The sequence below is a fragment of the Carassius carassius genome, chromosome 44 (assembly GCF_963082965.1).
Source record: "Carassius carassius chromosome 44, fCarCar2.1, whole genome shotgun sequence".
Taxonomy (NCBI): Eukaryota; Metazoa; Chordata; class Actinopteri; order Cypriniformes; family Cyprinidae; genus Carassius; species Carassius carassius.
Window position 1 is genome coordinate 14714223 of NC_081798.1, and position 18738 is coordinate 14732960.

General features: G+C 36.9%; 1 protein-coding gene and 1 long non-coding RNA gene across 5 annotated transcripts; both read right to left on the reverse strand.

Moving 5' to 3' along the window:
• Positions 1-15648, reverse strand: LOC132126812 (6-phosphofructo-2-kinase/fructose-2,6-bisphosphatase 4-like). Of its 4 annotated transcripts, none has more exons than XM_059538329.1 (14): positions 15490-15648; positions 11900-12016; positions 11701-11797; positions 11518-11584; positions 11340-11414; positions 11203-11259; positions 10999-11120; positions 10716-10923; positions 9342-9488; positions 9148-9252; positions 3292-3421; positions 3095-3157; positions 2943-3007; positions 1-1124 (listed from the first exon to the last, which is right to left on the reverse strand). In XM_059538329.1, exons 1-14 carry the CDS (start codon positions 15536-15538, stop codon positions 1065-1067), a joined length of 1362 nt encoding a protein of 453 aa, XP_059394312.1. In that variant the 5' UTR covers positions 15539-15648; the 3' UTR covers positions 1-1064. The 4 variants fall into 4 exon arrangements, with proteins under 4 accessions (XP_059394312.1, XP_059394309.1, XP_059394313.1 ...); XM_059538326.1 differs by lacking the exon at positions 15490-15648 and adding an exon at positions 12703-12857; XM_059538330.1 differs by lacking the exon at positions 1-1124 and adding an exon at positions 1421-2257.
• Positions 14579-15481, reverse strand: LOC132126813 (uncharacterized). The gene is made up of 2 exons (XR_009427458.1): positions 15034-15481; positions 14579-14936 (listed from the first exon to the last, which is right to left on the reverse strand). It is a non-coding gene; the product is annotated as an uncharacterized LOC132126813 (long non-coding RNA).
• Positions 15649-18738: the final 3090 nt, after the last annotated feature.

An 18738-nucleotide genomic window follows, 5' to 3' on the forward strand; every position in this document is an offset into this window, starting at 1 on the left:
TACATCAAAACATTTATTTCTTTATTTAGTGTGATACTGACACCAAAATGGTCATAACAATACTACTATTCATACTCCAGAAAATCTCATTTAAATAGTCAAGATCTGTTTCAATTGCACAGTATATATCACAGCACTCTTTGGACATGGTTTGAGGCAACAATTCAGTCATGGTTTACTGGACATTACAGACAACACTGGACAGACCCGTATAAACTTATGAAGGGTCTCATAATCCATTCTAACCTTGACATAGATATGGAAATTAATGAATGGTAATACAAATACGGAGACTTTTATCTTGTTCCCAAATTTGTTAATGTAACAAACAGCTTATGTTTCTCTCACAAAGCACTTCATTTTCTCAGAAACATGCAGTTAAAATCACTGTTGGAAAGTCAGAATATTCTTAAATACAGTTAAAATGTACATGATATAAAAAAGACCTGTCTGAATATCTGTCAGTGTTGATTTCAAATAACTAGCACTTGAATCAATAATCAGTGTTTGAATTTAAATGTCAGGTTGATATTTATATCTAAACTCTTAAATAACCTACATAAAAACCTAAATACAGTTTTTGACACAATGAGAGTTTTCTCTGATCTGTATGTACACATGCACACAAACACAAATTTTGTCATCCATCCCTCAAAAAACTGAGAGAAAACCTTCTAGAATTGACAAAAAGAGAGCACTATTGGAGGAGCAGCAAAATAACATACCTGCAGATACCATATGTAGAAATGACATTAATATATGTATATATCAAATACATATAAGAGCCATAGTAACATCCATCCAAACGCATATTTCCCCAAACCCTGTAAGTGCAAAAACAAAATCTCCCAGGCTACGTCTCTCAGGCCATGTAAACTGATTATGGTTCTTTTAAAACATGGAGTGAGAAAACCATATACTATATACCACCAGTAGAAATCTCACAGCAACGAATTAAACGGTTAATATGACAGACCAGAACTTGACCGGGGGTCCATCTGAAGGCAGGGTTGACCTTTTGTAATGGTAAACCCGAGCTCGGTGTAGTGAAGAGAGATTGTAGGTCAGAGGTGAGGCGGGACGGTCTGTAGGGCGTCCTCAGCAGTGCGGTGCACATTAACATTCTAGGAAGAGAACAGAAAATCAACAGAAAACTATTATATTTCTGTTTTTTTTTAAACTGGTACTGACAAACTTGTTTTAAACAGTGCACACACACACACACACACACACACACACACAAACACACGTGTGTAAACCAATAAATCAGCATGGAGGTCAAAGGTCATGTGACCAAAGGTGAGGTGATATGATTAACTCTATATCTCAATCTTAATACTGACCTTTGACTTCAGGTCAAAGTCCATTGACATAAATCACATCACTGCCCTATTACTCTCTCTGTAATATCTTCTTGGTGTTTTTGTCATGTTCATGTTACCTCATTTATGGTTTGCAAATTTTGCAGTGTGGTGCAGTTAAGTTTTACAAGCTGTTCTGTCTTTGCTCTTCAGTGACACAGCATTGTGGGTGAATGTAAAGAGAGACAGGATTTCACTATTCAAATACATTTTATTAGCAATGCAAATAGGCATTACAGTAGAGATTTCTCCTTCTCAGTTACCAGAAGAAGAGTTATACATCATAACATTCCTTAGTGTTTAAAAACCTGAAAAGTTTACTATTGTTGTGTAAAAATTCTAAAATTACCTAAAATTTATTTCCAAGATAAGGCTCTGCTTCATCAAAATTTGACCATTGTTATAAACATGCTACACATTCTATTAAGTGATGGATCATTACTTTTAAGAAATAATGTCAAATTAACCAGCAAAAACCTATCAAATTTGCATATGCGTTAATATGTGCACTATAAATAAATATCACATGCTACTGGAGTGACAGCAGCGGTTACATTCATGTGCAGCAGGGACTGAAAAACATCAGTGCGCATTTATGATAAAGTGCAATTTAGTACTGACACGTCGTCAGAAAAAAAAAAAAAAAAAAAAGGTATATTCCATACATAATCAGAGTTCTTCACTTCGGAGTTGTAATTCAAAATGCATTTACTGTAAAAAAATGTCCCCTGATTTTCGGGAATACAGTAAATGCTTTTAGGAAAGTAAGCATGTCTACATTCCTAAGAAAGGTGAATGGGATAATGGTGTGTGAGAGAGAGCGGAACGGGGAACTGTCAGTGATGATCTGGCACTGTTAACAAAGCCTCTTCTGGCTGCCGTGACACATCTACGTTCTGTTTGAAGCAAACACAGGGAATGACGTCACACATTGATAGATGATAAGGGAAGTAGGTGACGACGATGTAACAGAACCATGAAAAACCTGCATCGGTTCACACACGTATCAAGATGACAACAAGACTGAAACAATGAGTGCTTACACTTTATTTTAATGTGTCACTGTTACGGTGTAATTATACATTTATGTACTGAGTATTATTCATTAATTACATGTACACTCCTTACTATATGGTTAGGATTAGGGTTACGTGCATGTAATCATGCATAATTTATTGTTATTATAATAGTAAGTACATGTAATGGGTAACAAGGACACCTTAAAATAAAGTGTTCCCCAATTATATATAATCAGTTTTAAAGACGGGGAAGAAAAATGAAAAAGCATCAGTACAGAGAAAAGATGTGAGCCCCCAAATAAGGTGAATTGTAAACTGATGTGATACAGTACATCCTAATAATGCTAGTAACTAAAATCATCGGTGAGCCCAACACTACATCTTTCATGTAACAGCTTAGGCTCAGGAGACCTCAAAGCTTAATCACTTTACTATACAGAAAAGCTCTCAAGCATAACTACAGACTGATTGCACACTTTCCCTTAAGCCAAAACAGCTGGAGAGGCTTTTTAACTACCGAACTGACTGACACGCTCAGAGTCTGTGTGTTTGTGAGTCTTACCAATGGTCTGTCTCTGTGTGTGTTCACAGCATCCACGTTCAAACAGACTGACTCCACATTACAACCTGAAGACCCAGAATGATTCACTATCAAGACCGGAATAGTGTTATTTGAAGAATAATGTCCAGGTTAGTTAGGGAAGGGTGTTTTACCATAGGCCATTGGTGTTAACTTCAATACTGTGTGTAGAGGGCATTTCAGGTAAGGCAGTTCTTCTGCAGAAAATAAAAAAAACACACCAAACAAGTAGATTTTAGATTAGATTTTGAATGCATTAATCATCAGTGCAAGTGAATCGTGTTTTAAAAAGATGCAAGCTCTTCGTGGGTGGTGTCGTGGTGGTTATTACCTGCAGTCTTGTCCAGAAAGTAGGCCAGCAGGCATCTCATGACGGCTTGATGACAGATGACCAGAACGTTCTCCTGCCGCTCTAACTCCATGATCACCGGTTCCAGCCGCTGGACCAAGTCTTCATAAGACTGTGAGGAGAAGACTAGATTACAACACTGCTCCATTTGCTATACACTATATGTGATACTACACTGACCATTTGTACTTTTAAAAGTTCATTTGTCATATATAACCCTTGAAGTGAAATGCAGAAAAGCTAGGAGGTGATTAAAATATTGAAAGTATACAATTACTACACATAATATATAATTATAAAATAGAAACACAGAGAATACAAATAGAAGAAAATAAATGAAAAAAAAAAACAAATATTTGCTTCGGCAACTAACTGAAACAAACTAAATGCAAAATGAAGATGAAGTACTACATTTACTAAAATTAAGACAAATAGAAAATTTTTACTAATAAAATTACAAAAGCACATAAAGTTATAAAATCTTTAAATATATATATATATATAGAGAGAGAGAGAGAGAGAGAGAGAGAGAGAGAGTAAGAGAGAGTATATATAGTTACCTAAAATTTTTATACAATCTGGTAAAAGATTTTTAAAAATCTTTCTATTAATCTATGCATTTTTTCAACGGACATTAGATGATTTTTTTTATAAAAAATTAAATAATAATTTTTATACTTTATAATTAATTATAATTAATTATAAAAAAATAAGCTATTTATATTGTTTTTAGTTTGAGACCTAATATTAAACATCCCTGTTTTGATCATGCACAGTTGATATTTTCCCAATAGTATAAATCATATGCTCACAGAATCCTTCCTGGTAGAACTTAATTTTATACTCCCGTTCCACGTGTATACTATGTACTTACAGTAATTACAACAACTGGTTAATAATTAATTACTAACCCTTATCTTACACCTAAACCTAAACTTAACCAATATAGTTACTTTATCTTACCCAGTACTTTCTTAGGTAAGTACACTGAATGTACAGGTACTGTAAAATAAAGAGCAACCACCTTTCTAATAACTAAAATTGACAAGCAGCTGCAATGCTCCAAACCGAAATGATACTGAATCAAAACTGATATAAGAATGATGCACAGTCCTAACACACGCACCTTTACGTACAGTACTGAAAAAGATGCATGCAAACTTAAACACGACGCAAGGACCTTGCACTCAGTCTTTATCTAATATAGTGAGAACATTGTGGTCCTTTAATGCTCTCTGAGTAAACAGGTTTGAGATACTGATCTAAATGAGAACTGATTGCTCTGAAGAACGGACACACTCACGACCTGACAGATGAGAGGAGCAAATAGAAGTGAGTATGTGCGGGCTGAGGGTAATGGTGTGCGATGTGCTCGGTCAGAGTAATAACAGCTCGCAAAAACAAGTGAAATAAAATCAATTAGGCCTTTTTGGAACAATATCAATGCACACTCGTTTACTCCATTTCTGAGAATTTAGCTGGTGAGTAATCCTGAGGATAATAGCTAACAGAGAGCCTAGCAACCAGCAAACATTTATGTGATGGTTGTTTAATGTGCTAAAGTTAGTGCTGGGTGGTTTGACCAAAAATGTATATACCGTTTTTTTTTTTTTTTAATACCGGTTTATGACGTTTTTTTTTTCATGCATAATCAGGTGTCCAATGCATTTTCTGATGGTTGATATTCCAAGACGTGCTTGCGGCCAAGGTGCTGGAGCAAATTGCTCGTGTTGCTGCCTTTGGCGACAATTTTAGACCGACAGCACTTGCATAAAATGGATATGATATATTCATAATCTGCCTGCAGTGCATATGCAGTCCGCAGCACGGACTCATTGTGCTTTCACACAGGACGTGTTTGCAGTCCGCTACTGATCCCGATTTGTTCATTGTTTTGATTTCATATCATGTAAAAAAAATTAAATAAATATATATATATATATATATATATATATATATATATATATATATATATATATATATATATATATATATATATATATATATATATATATAAGTCTTTTATCACAGAACAATCTTTCATATAGACATTAAACACAATAAATATAAACAACGCATTATTCATGCATTTTACTTCTAGGTTTGTATAATAAGCTGCTCAAGCAAGCGGCAAAACATTTAAACACAATAATTAGCCTACTTTTCTTGTTAAAATATTTAAAATTAAAACAACACAGACAGAAACAGTCTCGTGCATTTTGCATTTAAATCTTTATCACAAACAGTCCCACGGGTCTTAATGAACTTTGTTTTTCTGCTTCCATAAAAGTGAACATATATATTGTTTTCCTTGTTCATCTAAGTGCTCTTCTTCTTGTTTTAAACCTAGCCAAAAACCCATGTGACTGCGTTTCCATGTCAATCCATGTTCAAGTTTCCCGCGAACAATGCGCTTTCACTTTAATTCAGCACCTGCAGCACAGCAAAAATACATTCAGTACGTTAACAATCGCTGCACTGCTGCAGAGCACCGCTCCTTGACCCCTCGTGCAGCTGGAATCCGTTAATACGACTGTGTGAAACAGGCGTTATAACGTAACACCAGAGCACTGCTGTGTGTACCCCTGTCTATGGTGTACCCTCTCACCAGTGTTGCCAGATTAGAAATGTCGAAGTATCGTACCAAAACCTCAAAATTATCGTACACGAACCAAACACATACAATATAGCTATTTTCCAACAATTTTATTTTCCAAATAATTTTACAGCCAATTTAAACAAGCTGTGTAATACGCTCACACTAACTGGAGGAAGTCTGGCTACTTTTTTTTTTTTTTTTTTTTTTTTTTGCCAAAGTGCAAAAGATATGCCGAAAGACATTTTGAACTAGACCATAATTAAACTATGATCAACTTAAAAAAAAAAAAAAAAATTAAACTATGATACAGAGAGAAAAAAACGTTTACAATCAACATTAGAAAGATTCGAATTCTATCTCTAAGTCGCTGTCATCTTCGGATGCCACATCCACTTGTGCTGTGTTGGCAGATGTTGTTGGTTGGGGAATCCTTTTACAGTACAGATTGGATGCCGTCATGGAGCGCAGCATAGTGTTCGTCGGTTTGAAGGCGTGACACCCACCAGCATTCTTCACACACTCCGATGTGTGCAGGAGTCCATTCAGAGTGTCTGTAATGAGTCGGTTTCGTGGTTTTGTTTTGATTAGATTTACTTTTGAAAACACTCGTTCGCATGACGCATTTGAGTGGGGAAACACAAGCACATCCAGAGCAAACTTTCCCAGTTCACTGAACACAGCTTTCCCCTGTAAATCCTCCAACGTAGAAATATGATGCCAAAATTCATCGACATCCATTTCTTTCGTGTCTTCACTCAAGGCCATGAGAGGCAATCGCCTCCACTGATCATCAATGACTTGGAGACTGTCTGTGTCTGACCTGTCAATCACCCGTGGCACTTGTTCCATGAGGGGGAGCAGAGACGGATGTTCAACTCGTGCGTTCGCATCTGTTGCAGTGGCAGGAGAAAGGCATACAAGGCGGGTCAAGAGAGCATCATCAAAATCAAATCGTTTTTTGATTTCCCCGCAGGCAACCTGTAGAAAGTTCTGACAGCGCACATAAAAATCTGTCAGATTTGCTGGCGAAATTTTTGCCTGCTGCACATGCTGCATCACCTTTATGCCCAAGTACATTGAGCTCAGTGTGACTTTTGGGCCATTATTGATGTCAATGTCTTTCAGTGAAGTGCGCATGACATGGTCCCTATCCATGAACGTCAGAAGCAGATCTTTGTAAGTCTCGCAGACCTTGCTTCTCAATGAAGTGATCACCACCTTTTCGCTCTGAAAATACTGATTAAGATCTGTGAATTTCGGTAGGACCCATTCAAGGAAATAATAGAAGAGGCGTAGAGACTGGTCATTGAGTGAGTGAAAAATAGTCTCCGCTGCAGTAAGTCTGGCCTCAAGCCACTGATCTGTGAAAAAAAGACGGAGAGCATCCCATTGCGCAGACACGCGTTTTACAACGTCGTTCAGTGACAGCCATCTAGTCTGTGATGGCTTGAGCATTTTGTGGGGCTCAACATGGCAAAAATCTTGAAATTCGCGGAGTTGCGCGATACGTTTTGAGCTGTTTCTGAAGTACCCATAAATGTCTCTGGCTAAATCCTCACACCTGCGAGGGAGTTGTCTGCATGCCTCGCTTGCGCAAAGGTGCAGTGAATGGCACACGCAGCGCTGCACTGTGATGCCTGGAAGATCACTCCTAAGGCGGCTGGAGACAGAGTTGTGTTTCCCCATCATTGTGTTGCAGCCATCTGACCCGAACCCCACAATATTTTCGAGTGGTAAACCTGCATCAGTGAATGACTTCATCATCTCGGTGTAAAGTCGTTCCGCAGTGGCTCCCTCTCTAGCATGTCTGTGGTCGTCTGTGTTCGAGAAGAGTTGTACCAGTTTCCAAAATCTGGTCTGAATCTTCTTTGGTCCCTCGTCAAAAAAACGAACAACCACACACAGCGTTTTTACATTGCCTATGTCAGTTGATTCGTCAATCAAAACACTGAATTTCTTTCTTTTAAGAATTTCTGTTAGACTTTCAGAATAACAATCCCCAATGACATGCTTGGTTATAGCAGCCGTCTTTGTGCGCCCGAGGGTCATATTTTGGGCTATTTGTGAATCGTGGAAAATATCTTTTAAGACCAAGACCAAATGGTCTGAGATTCTCAGAGGTACGTTGTGCTCTGCCATGAACCCTGTTAACTTGATTTCAGCATTCTTCACAGATTCATCTAACTTTTGTTTTTCAGACGGTTTCTGTAGGCATTGTGCTATGGACCTTTGTGATGGGGCTAGATTTTTCTTTTTATCTGTATGTTTCTTGGACTTTCCATGATTTTTTAAAACCGTGATCTCTGCCACCATTTGGACGTTGCAACAACGACAGACTGCTTTAGCATCGTTTCCTGGGACAGGTTTTAGCCATCCTGCAAAAGTGGGGTCTTTTTCCCACTCTGTCCTATATGTTTGTGGCCTATGCTTACTTTTCCGCTGCCCTTCAGACTCTGCCTTCCTCTTCGCCCCTCCACTGTCCTCACCTTCCCTTTCTGAACTCATTTTTTTTTGCACTTTACTGCTTCGTTTTGTTAAACTGATCTAAACCATAGACTGATGATTCTAAACTGAACTGTCTTCTTCGGCAAAACTGTGTAGTGTTGACGTGCGGGCGACACCGTGTGGTGCGTGTGTGTGTGCATGCGTGTGTGTTTGTGTGTGTGTGTATACGTGCTTGCGTGCAGGCAGGCGAGCCTGCGAAATAATTCGGGGTCAGAGAGAGAAGCGGTGTGTGTGTGTTTGGACGAACGACTGAAAACTCTGAAATTATCGTACATTATGGGATTTTTTTCATTATTGATCGTACATCGTACAGAGGTCAAAATTATCGTACAAATACGATAATTATCGTACATCTGGCAACACTGCCTCTCACCACGCCTCGCAGTCGCTGATGATTAGAAGTGCAACATTGTAAAGGGTCCGTCTGAAACAGTGTCGCGCGGGCGTGGCGCAGCATAACGTTCGTTCCGAACGCTGAGTAATTAAATACACCGGTATGGCGGTATATTCAAAATTAACATTGTAACAAAAATATACACCGGTTTTCGGTATGAACCGGTTTACCGTCCAGCACTAACTAAAGTGTAATAAAAGGTTTGGGACATAAAAGAGCACTCAATGATAAAATATACTGAAAAACATCTCGCTATCATGTGTAAGGCTATTAACCCTTGTGATATCAATTCAAATGAAAATCAACCGACTGAAAGAAAACTGATCTGATGCAAACGGACCTCTCCTTTGGGATAGCGATAGCGATATTTGTCCTGGTCTCGTAATGCAAACTCCAGTGGATATCTCTCCTGGATCTCCTCATACATGAGCTCCTCACAAACACCCTAAACACACACAGATTGAAGAGTCAAGTTACACAATATCCCTAAAATAAAGACGAAGCTTGTTTAAGGTTCAGAAATAAGAGACTTACGGCATTAATCTCATTGAGAGCTTTCCACTGTTCGTACGGCACACCCACAGCTTCTGCCGTCTGTATGGTCCTCTTCATCTGACTCGTCCACACCTTCAAATCATGGATGTTCTGCGACTGGATAAACTGGCCCAAAGACTTGGAAAACTGAGACGGACCGTGAAAAAAAAACAGAGGTTTAAATGATTAACTAACACAAAAGAAACATAGATTCTTTGAAAAGGTTTAAGAAACCAGATCTGACCTGAAGCAGGACTTTTCAGGGAACTTGTCTCTGCATCAGTTCATTCTGTCCAAAACTAATTTTTAACAATACAACTTTAAATTTAAGGTGGTACTGATAACCATTTAATAACCATTTGCATGTTATGGCCGATAACGGGAAAACTCTAAACTAAAATAAATAATTTTTTAATAATTCATTTAGAATTCACCATTCATTTCTGGACCAAGGGCATTTGAATAATAAAGGACTATAATATCTAATGCTTATCCTTATGTTCATTTTGCTACACTACCATTAAAAGGTTTAATATTGTGAAATATTATCACACATTAAAATATCTGTTTTCTATTGGAATATAATTTATTCCTGTGATGGCAAAGCATCCTTACTACAGTCTTCAGTGTAGAGGTCTTCACGGGTCCACTTGAATCTGATAACCTGAGGTCTGAAACTTCTACGAGTGCCTCAGGTTCAGTATTAGCAGCATCAGGTCTCAGGTAATTAAAATAAAGTGCTTTTTCCAAATGGACCTGATAAGAGCTCCCTTTTTCTATACTATCCTGAATGTGAACTTGCACATCTTTAAGAAACGCTAATAAAAAAGGAACAAACAATTGCAACCTCGCACATAGAAATTCATCTAGGATATAAGATCCATCATGAAAAGCCAATCACTTCATTAGGCTGTGTGTTCATGCGGGGCTTTTCTTTTTGTGTCCAGAAGCCTTCACTGGAGAGGAGGTAAATGATGTTGTTAAATCCATGATTTATTAGGCTATCGATTTAATTTTGATCAAACTATGACGTTTATTTTTCAAATCCACTGGCCACAATTGAATGCTGAACACAGAAATATAAATGCAACCTATCCAACAGGCAGGAAAACACATAAAGTAATAATAAATAAAGAAACGAAAGAAATGGCGCAGCAGCCAAAACAGTCAGAAGGACAGTGGGAACCTTTTCAGAAGTAAAAAAAATTAAATAAAAATTCTCGCTGACTCCGAACTTTTAAACCGTTGTATACAATAACATTAGAATCTTATTATGATACAATAATATTTTCTGTCCTGATTTTATATGAAAACTGTGAAGCCATTTTTGTGTTTGTTAGTTTCACTAAAACGGATCAGTCAATGCAAACAGACCTCCTTTCCCTTGGCCGAGAGCCCTGAGTCGCCACCGATACGACCTTTGATGTTCAGATCACTCTCTCCATGCCGGCACAAGTAGATGGAGCGGGGCGTGATGTGGATATTCATGAGGTAGTACACTATTCGGCTCTGTATGTGGTCCTGGACCTGGTTCACCAGGTACCGCCGCCCCACATCAATGATCTTAATAAACGAAAGGTCCCTGTACACACCAAAAAACAGTGTGAAATTCATAGATTGCTAGATTTGGATTCAGCAGCACCGACATGGCATTTACCTGTCCAGTTCCTCATCCAGTGGCTGATAAGAGTTCTCATAACATTTGATCCTCTTCATAAAGTCTGCGACGGCCTCTTCTGTGTTACAGTGTGTGTAGTCTGGACTGCCCGACTTCACTTGCTGAACACCAAGACCACAAATTTACACGAAAAAATGACGTAAGATAAAGGTATTGAAGATGTTCTGCAGTTCTGAGACTTACCACAATGTTCTCTGCAATAACATCCGGGTCTTCACACACAGATTCCACAAAGAAAACCTGAGGGGTGTGAAAAGAGTGTTTTAAAAGAGCGAACAGATGAGGAACACAACTTAGATGAATGATCCCATATCCAGCACCTTGAAACCATTCCGCTCGGCAAATCCGAGGATTGTCTCCCTCCTTTCTCTTGTTGTGTTTGTGGCATCAAAAACCTACAGATTGTAAAGGAGAATGGTTACATGCATACAAAAAGGAACTGTTACACTGCAACTGAATATAAGATTCTATATTCTATACGCGTGTTGTTTTTCTTACCGCCACCTGGCCGCCTTCCTCTGTGAGGAACTGCCGTACATCATTGAGAGCTGCCAACGCACACTGCCTAGAAAACACAAGAAATCACATGAGCTTCTAAGCATTTTTAGATTTTTTTTTTTTTAACTAGCAGTTTCATTTCACATTTTGAATGGTTGCCGCTTATAAAAATCAATGTCTTACTTCCTGATTTTAAGCCCCTCTTCATTGTCTGGCCGAAAGAACTCAAAGGATTTATAGATCTTCACACATTCACGTCTGTACTGCCCAACGTTAAACTCTGCGAAGTTAAAACACCAAGACAGGCCAATTTCAGGATGAGCAAAACATCTGTAACAACAAAATCATGGCCAGCATTTCAAGTCACAAATATGCATTTTACCTTTTGTTGGAACATCAATCCAGTTGAGGTAGCGTGTCAGTTTCTTAGAGATGTATGTCTTTCCTCTGGCTGGAAGGCCAACAGTTACTATAAGTGTGGGGCAGTTGGTCATGCATACTGAAAGACAAAAAACAGAGATGTTTAACAATAATATTCTTTCTATATACTGCAGGTGAACTGTCGATTATCACACCATATGGTGCAAAGAACGGAAATGTTTTAATCTATGTGCAGTTAATAAGGTGACCCTTTTTATTGCTTTAATAAAGTCTGTGAGTTGTCATTGTAGAGCATAAGTCATTTCGGTATCTCCTCATCAAACCGCATATTATCATATTAACTTCCACATAATCCTGCAATTTAAAAAGAGTGAAAATGATATGGTGTTTCTGATCTGTACACAAAAATACTTATATTTTTTATCAAAAATAAATAATGGCAGTGTAAATATTGTATATAATTAAAGTATATATTTTTATTATTAATAAATAATAAATAAATATTATTATACTATTTTTATAGTTTATTTTAATATTTAAACAATTTAAATTGTTATTACTGAACCATAGGCTACAAATATAAATATAACTCGTAATCATTCATATTAATTCATTAAATTTAGTCTATTTGACACATTTGATTAAAAAAAAATGCAATTAACAAACCGCTTCTAGAATTATTTAAGTCCAGCTCAAACCATCGTTAAATTGTATCAGCATATAAGCATTGCATCAGAAAGCCTCTTTAACCCGCATCTGACTCCGGCTTCAGTGTCCGGTTCTCATCCTTTCATCAATACTCACCCTTCCTTTGACTGATGTGTATGTCTGGAAGGCCGTTAGTGGAGGATGGCACCCATATTTTCTTTAAAGGGTTCTGTGTGAGCTCTCGGGTTAGACTGTCCTTTGTTACATTCATTATATCTTTCGTCTCTCCACACAGGCGTCCATAACAATCAGTGCGCACTGAAGACAGCGCTGAACTGATGCACAACAACACTACCGTAACAGCAGCGGAAGATGCGCACCACCTACACTTTACCGTAATACCTGGTGTATTTTTAAATAGTGACTGATTAACACAGACGAATATAGGGTGATTTAGACATACATAATGATACAAAAATAAGTTTTTGAGCGGCTTGGTCTATACAACAGTCTAAATTGTAATATATACTATTTCAAACATAACTGGTGAAAAGTTTTTTTTTTGTCTTGTTACTTTAGATGAACTAATAATAGTTCAAGGTTGCTGCATCTCCAAAGTATTTTCTTTTTTTTTTTTTTTTGTAAGGGTTTTTTGTTATTATTAAATTATTAAACAATTAAAAAAACGGCCTGAGGTTGTAGGATTATTTGGCTTACTTTATACAAACTATTAAATATTTTACATGTGTACCAAAACCTGAAGGTAGAAGTATAATTACAGTATAATATAAATGTAATAAAAGGCCACTGGTGGTGGATGAGGAGGTACCCCCTGACAATGTAAAGCACTTTGAGTGCTTTCAAAAAACACTAGGCTATATAAATGTACAGAATTATTATTATTATTATTATTACAACAACAGGTTTTTCCAGCAAGGTTTTGCACTAGAAATTGATGCATCACATATGATACAGCAGGTTTTGTGGGGTTAAAATAACTCTATTGTTTCTAAAACATTGTAGTACTGGACACTTATATATCATTATTTTTGTATTATTTGAACGCTTTAGTATTCATTTTGAATCGAATATACATTTTAAACACGTGTTTGAGACTTGGATTCTTAATTAAATTAAGTGTAAAATTAAACTGTTCAAACAAATCGATACTGGCCACACCAATCATGGACATCTTCAATGCCATTTGCAGTTTGCCGGCAAGTTGTAACTTGGACAGTCTGATTTTACCAGATGTGGTACTGTGAGTCACTGCTCTCTATCTTGTAAAACCTGTTTTAACAATAACATTTGAATTTACAGAGAACACTTGTAATAAAACCGTAACAAAATACAAAAGAATGCCAATTAGGTCAAAGTTCACCTTTAAAATGAGCAGTGTAACAGATCATAGACCCCGCCTAAACTTAAACATTACAACATTACACTTAAAGAAAACAATGTTATTGCAGCCAATTATAATAAAACACATGATAAGGATAAAAAAAATGGCAGAATCTTTTCTTTCTTACATTTTCGAAGTGAAAGCGAAGCCAAAGACATGATGCACATATCACACATCAACCACTAGATGGCAAGAAAGAAATATTTTCCTGGCTAGAGACCCTGTGGATTGTGGGTAGGGGATTTGACTTGAGCTTGATGATAACAGTGATATGTGAGAAACAGCGTATATTAATATAGGTGTGCAGCCTGCACTAATATAGGGTTCAAATATCATCCAAGGTTATGAGGCTACACAATGTTAGATTGCTTTTTACAGCAAATCTAAACATCTACATCTTAAATTAAGGGCAATTACACATTTGCAAAATGTATTCTACTTAAAACACATCGATGCAACATTTGTTCTCCTGAAATCCTAAACATTTCTGATTAATGTCCTTATTTAATGAAAAAAAATTAAAAGTAAATCTTGCAACTGAGATTGAGATGTTGTACATGAGGAACTAGTAAACCACAGAACCTCAATCATCATACATTCACTTCCAATTCTAGATTTTTATCAAATCAACAAATCACAGTTAGTAATTTTGAACTCATTACTCAGCATTCAGATTTCCAAAGAAAACTAGGTCTGGTGTGGCTAAGTGGAAAGTGGGTGTGGAATATGCTGATATCATTCTACAAACAAATCATAATCATATCTGGCAAATCCTGCTCATCTTGTCTCATATTGGTATACAACATTTGATAAAGTGTCATAAAATCACTGATATTAAATTATACTGGTTTTAGTACTACTATAAAACTGTCATTCTCATCACAATGTTCATTTATGGGGTACAAAACTACAACCATCTAATTACCAGCCCAGATTGTTAGCAATTACTACTCACCAACCTCCTTATTTTCCCGTCATTTAAACAAACCTGGAGAAGAAGAAGAAACAACGCAATCCCTCCGATTCTTGTCTTCTCTCTCTAGGTCATATATTCTATTTTTACAACCTGACAAGCTGCAGTTTACCTCCATATCAGTGATCCAACAAACATGGCCATGATTTGACCTCAACTCCTCAAACACCCCTGTACTGCATGAATTACATGCACAACACAAACAATACTGAGAAATGAGATAAAACGATTCACAACCCAATTAAAATCGACCACATAAAACCCCAGTGCGTTTGCATTTCAGTGCATGCAGTACATCACCCCAAACACTGTGCTGATTTAATTCATTCGGTGCATTACACAGAACTCAGCGTTAGAACACATGCATGGTTTACAGCAATGTATAAGCATATATGCGAGTGTATTATTAACAGGCCATATGTATAATGAACGGCTCAAATAAACGGCTCGTGGACTCTTGAGTCCAACGCACACGCGCCTACGTGACAGTTTTGTTTACTTCTTCCTCCTCGCGCACAAAATACCAGCTGCTACCGCCAGAGAACAGCCATAACCTCGTGCTCCTTACCCCTCTTATCCAGATTCGGTGTGTTTTTGGACCGGTCGGCGCCCCTCATCGTCCTCGTTTTGTGTGTTAGTGCTTTATTTTGACGCTCGAGTCTTGAGGTAAGGAAGAAGTATGTGAAAACACGAGCGCACACGCCCACTGATTGACAGGTGGCGCAGCCAATCGCTGCGAGGCAGTGGCATGGTGGACACACCCACCCATCATTAGAAGGAATCGGGGGAAAGTTTGTGTTGATATTGTTGCGCAGTGTTATGCAATGCTTTATGTTAACCAGGAATGTGTCACAGTGTTATCAATGACTGCGCTCGCGTCTTTGTTGGCAGGTTTAAAGAAAATGAATGGGATTTTTGAACACGCCCAAAAATGATTTAATCTTTTATATATATATATATATATATATATATATATATATATATATATATATATATATATATATATATATATATATATATATATATATATAGGCACACACACACACACACACACACACACACACAGACACACACACACACATTTGTCTAGTAGCCTATTGCATATATAATATACTATGTATAAACTATATATAATAATTATTTATTTTATGCATTTTTGGTGAAACTAAAAAATATAATCTGGAATTACAATAGTATGTTTTGGATAAAAACGATATGAGTAATGTTAAAAAAAATATTTTGGGAAAATAAAATACTTAAATAGAAAATAGGAAATAGGTCATTTAAATGAAATTATAATATGTGTTTTTTATATTTATTCTTCTTTTTTATTTTTCAATTATACATAGACATACATACATACATATTTATATTATATCCTTAGGCCTATATCAAAGTCTCATGTGTTATAGCTCTAGGTATTTGAAGATTTCAAATAAAATATAAAATAAAATTCACATGCTTTTCAAAGGAATTTCACCTTTTAAATGTGGAGAATCTTTTGAAACCTAATTCAATCAGGTCTACATTGCAGACTCGTGTAGGAGAAGTGTTTTAACTACACACTGTCTATCAGGACGTCTCGGCTACATTAGGAACATCTTGACCTGCTGGATGCGGCAGTGCTTCCGCATTCAAAAACATATTTAGCCTGTTCAGTGGAACATGTCGCTCACGTAGCCACACGTACCGTAGTAAAGCATCAGTAAAGACAGACAGAGCTGTGGACACAGGCCAAGTCAGCACACAGGTCACATGGGTCTCATAATAACTATATGGCAAATGTCAATGAATAAACAAAGGTGATTTGGGCTTACAGTCAATGTCATTCAGTGTGTTTGTTGCTTGTTAAGTCACTAGACTGAGACTTTCTGTTAAGCTGTAAAAAAGGCAAAAGTGTGACGTTAGTCACGGTTACGCTCAGAATGGAACAAAGCAGGGCATGAAATTGTGATGAGGGCATGAAATTAAGAAGGGTCCAAAGGAACAGGATGTAAATGTGATCTGGATCACGCAAACACACACACACACACACACACACACACACACACACACACACACACACACACACGTCAACATAAGCTTATGATCTCTCCATCAGATGCACTACATTGAAAATAACAATAGCACAAATTGTCAAAAAAGTCGGGCTGTCTGACAAAATATTTACAGTGTCACAGAGGTAAAAAGATGAAACAGATGAAAGTTAAGATGTTTGATGCAACTGAAAATAAATATACAGCTTGTGACAACAGATCCTGGCCTTTACTTGTCTGTCCAGAACATTCTTCATAAAGGCCACAGTGATTAGTGACCCTGCTTTACCAGTCTTACCTCTATTCCTGGCTCTGACCACATGGACGTGCTCGAGCTGGAGCTAAACACCCTCAAAGCTCTGTTGTAAACAAATACTCTTCATACCATAATATAAATAAGAAATTAAATACAGTCAAAAAAATATCTGTCCTATGGATAGATACAGCACACAAGTCTAAATATCACATTCTTAATTTGTATTTTTATTCAAAACAAAGAGATTCAGCAATTTTAGTGCAATAACACTTTGATTTTACTTGTGGCATTGTAGATCTGTTGAAGTTTCTCCAACTTTTGTGTGATTTACCAGTTTTAAGTTAAAGCAACTGAGAAAAAGGAGTGCCTCTAAGCTCTTTAAATGTGTTACTTCTGTATTCTATCTGTTTTCTTTTAACTTATTATACAATTAACAAAAGCAAAAAAGAAAAAGAAGAAAAAACCTAACTCTAGCTTGCTCTATTCTTTTCTATTCTATCTGTTTTCTTTTTATTTATTATATTATTTAAAAGCCCTTGCTGTGTACTGCATTAAGCTAACTGAGACTTGTTATAGCACTTGAATATTATTGCTCTTTTGTTGTTTTTGATTGCTTCCATTGTCCTCATCTGTAAGTCGCTTTGGATAAAAGCGTCTGCTAAATGACTAAATGTCTATGTAAATGTCTATTGTTTTATCATTTATTAAATTCTTCTCATTACATTGACTATTCTTGAGTGTGGATCTCATTATATTGTATATTACAGAAAAATAAAACATCTCATAATAATTGCTCGTGATTGAGCTAAGTTGCATGTGGTGATTATATATATAAAAAAAATGGTCAAATTAGCATTTCAAACCTGTTTGACTAATAGGCTTGTGTTTTCAACAACAGGATTGGCACAGGCACTTGGTGCTCAAACATAAGGTGGCAGAAACTAGGGGAAAGGTCACTGGTGGTCATCTAAATATGATCACTAGAATGTGGCCCGCTATCAGCAAGACTAATGCTGGCTTTGCACTGTATGATAATGCAGTGCCTGACCACAAAGAAAGCAGGCTTCTTTTAAGTGATGCATTTTCTGTCAAATGTCTGCAATAAAACAGAAAAAAAGTTAAAATGGGAAAAGATTCCTTCCCAGAATCTACTCAGCTTTGTAGTAAGCAAAAATGTAAGAATCTGTGGGAAATCCTAGTATTTCATCATAATAATGAGCTGAATGGGTAATTATCTCTGGTAAATGCACATTCTGGGAACAAAAATATTAAACAGTTGAATGTCTGAGATGGTGAAAGGAGAGATCAAGTATGAGGATGTCAACTTCTCTAGAACTGATTGCTCCACTGAGGAATGAAGCCTGTAGAAAATGACCCGTAGAGGTCAGCTTTTAGTTACTTATGCAGATCTTCAGGTTCAGGGAGTGACTCACTGCATCAAAAAGCACCATTTTTCGCAATACAAGGAATATTTTCCAGTACAGACACACAATTCCTCTGAATATTTAATTTTTTTATTAGCAAT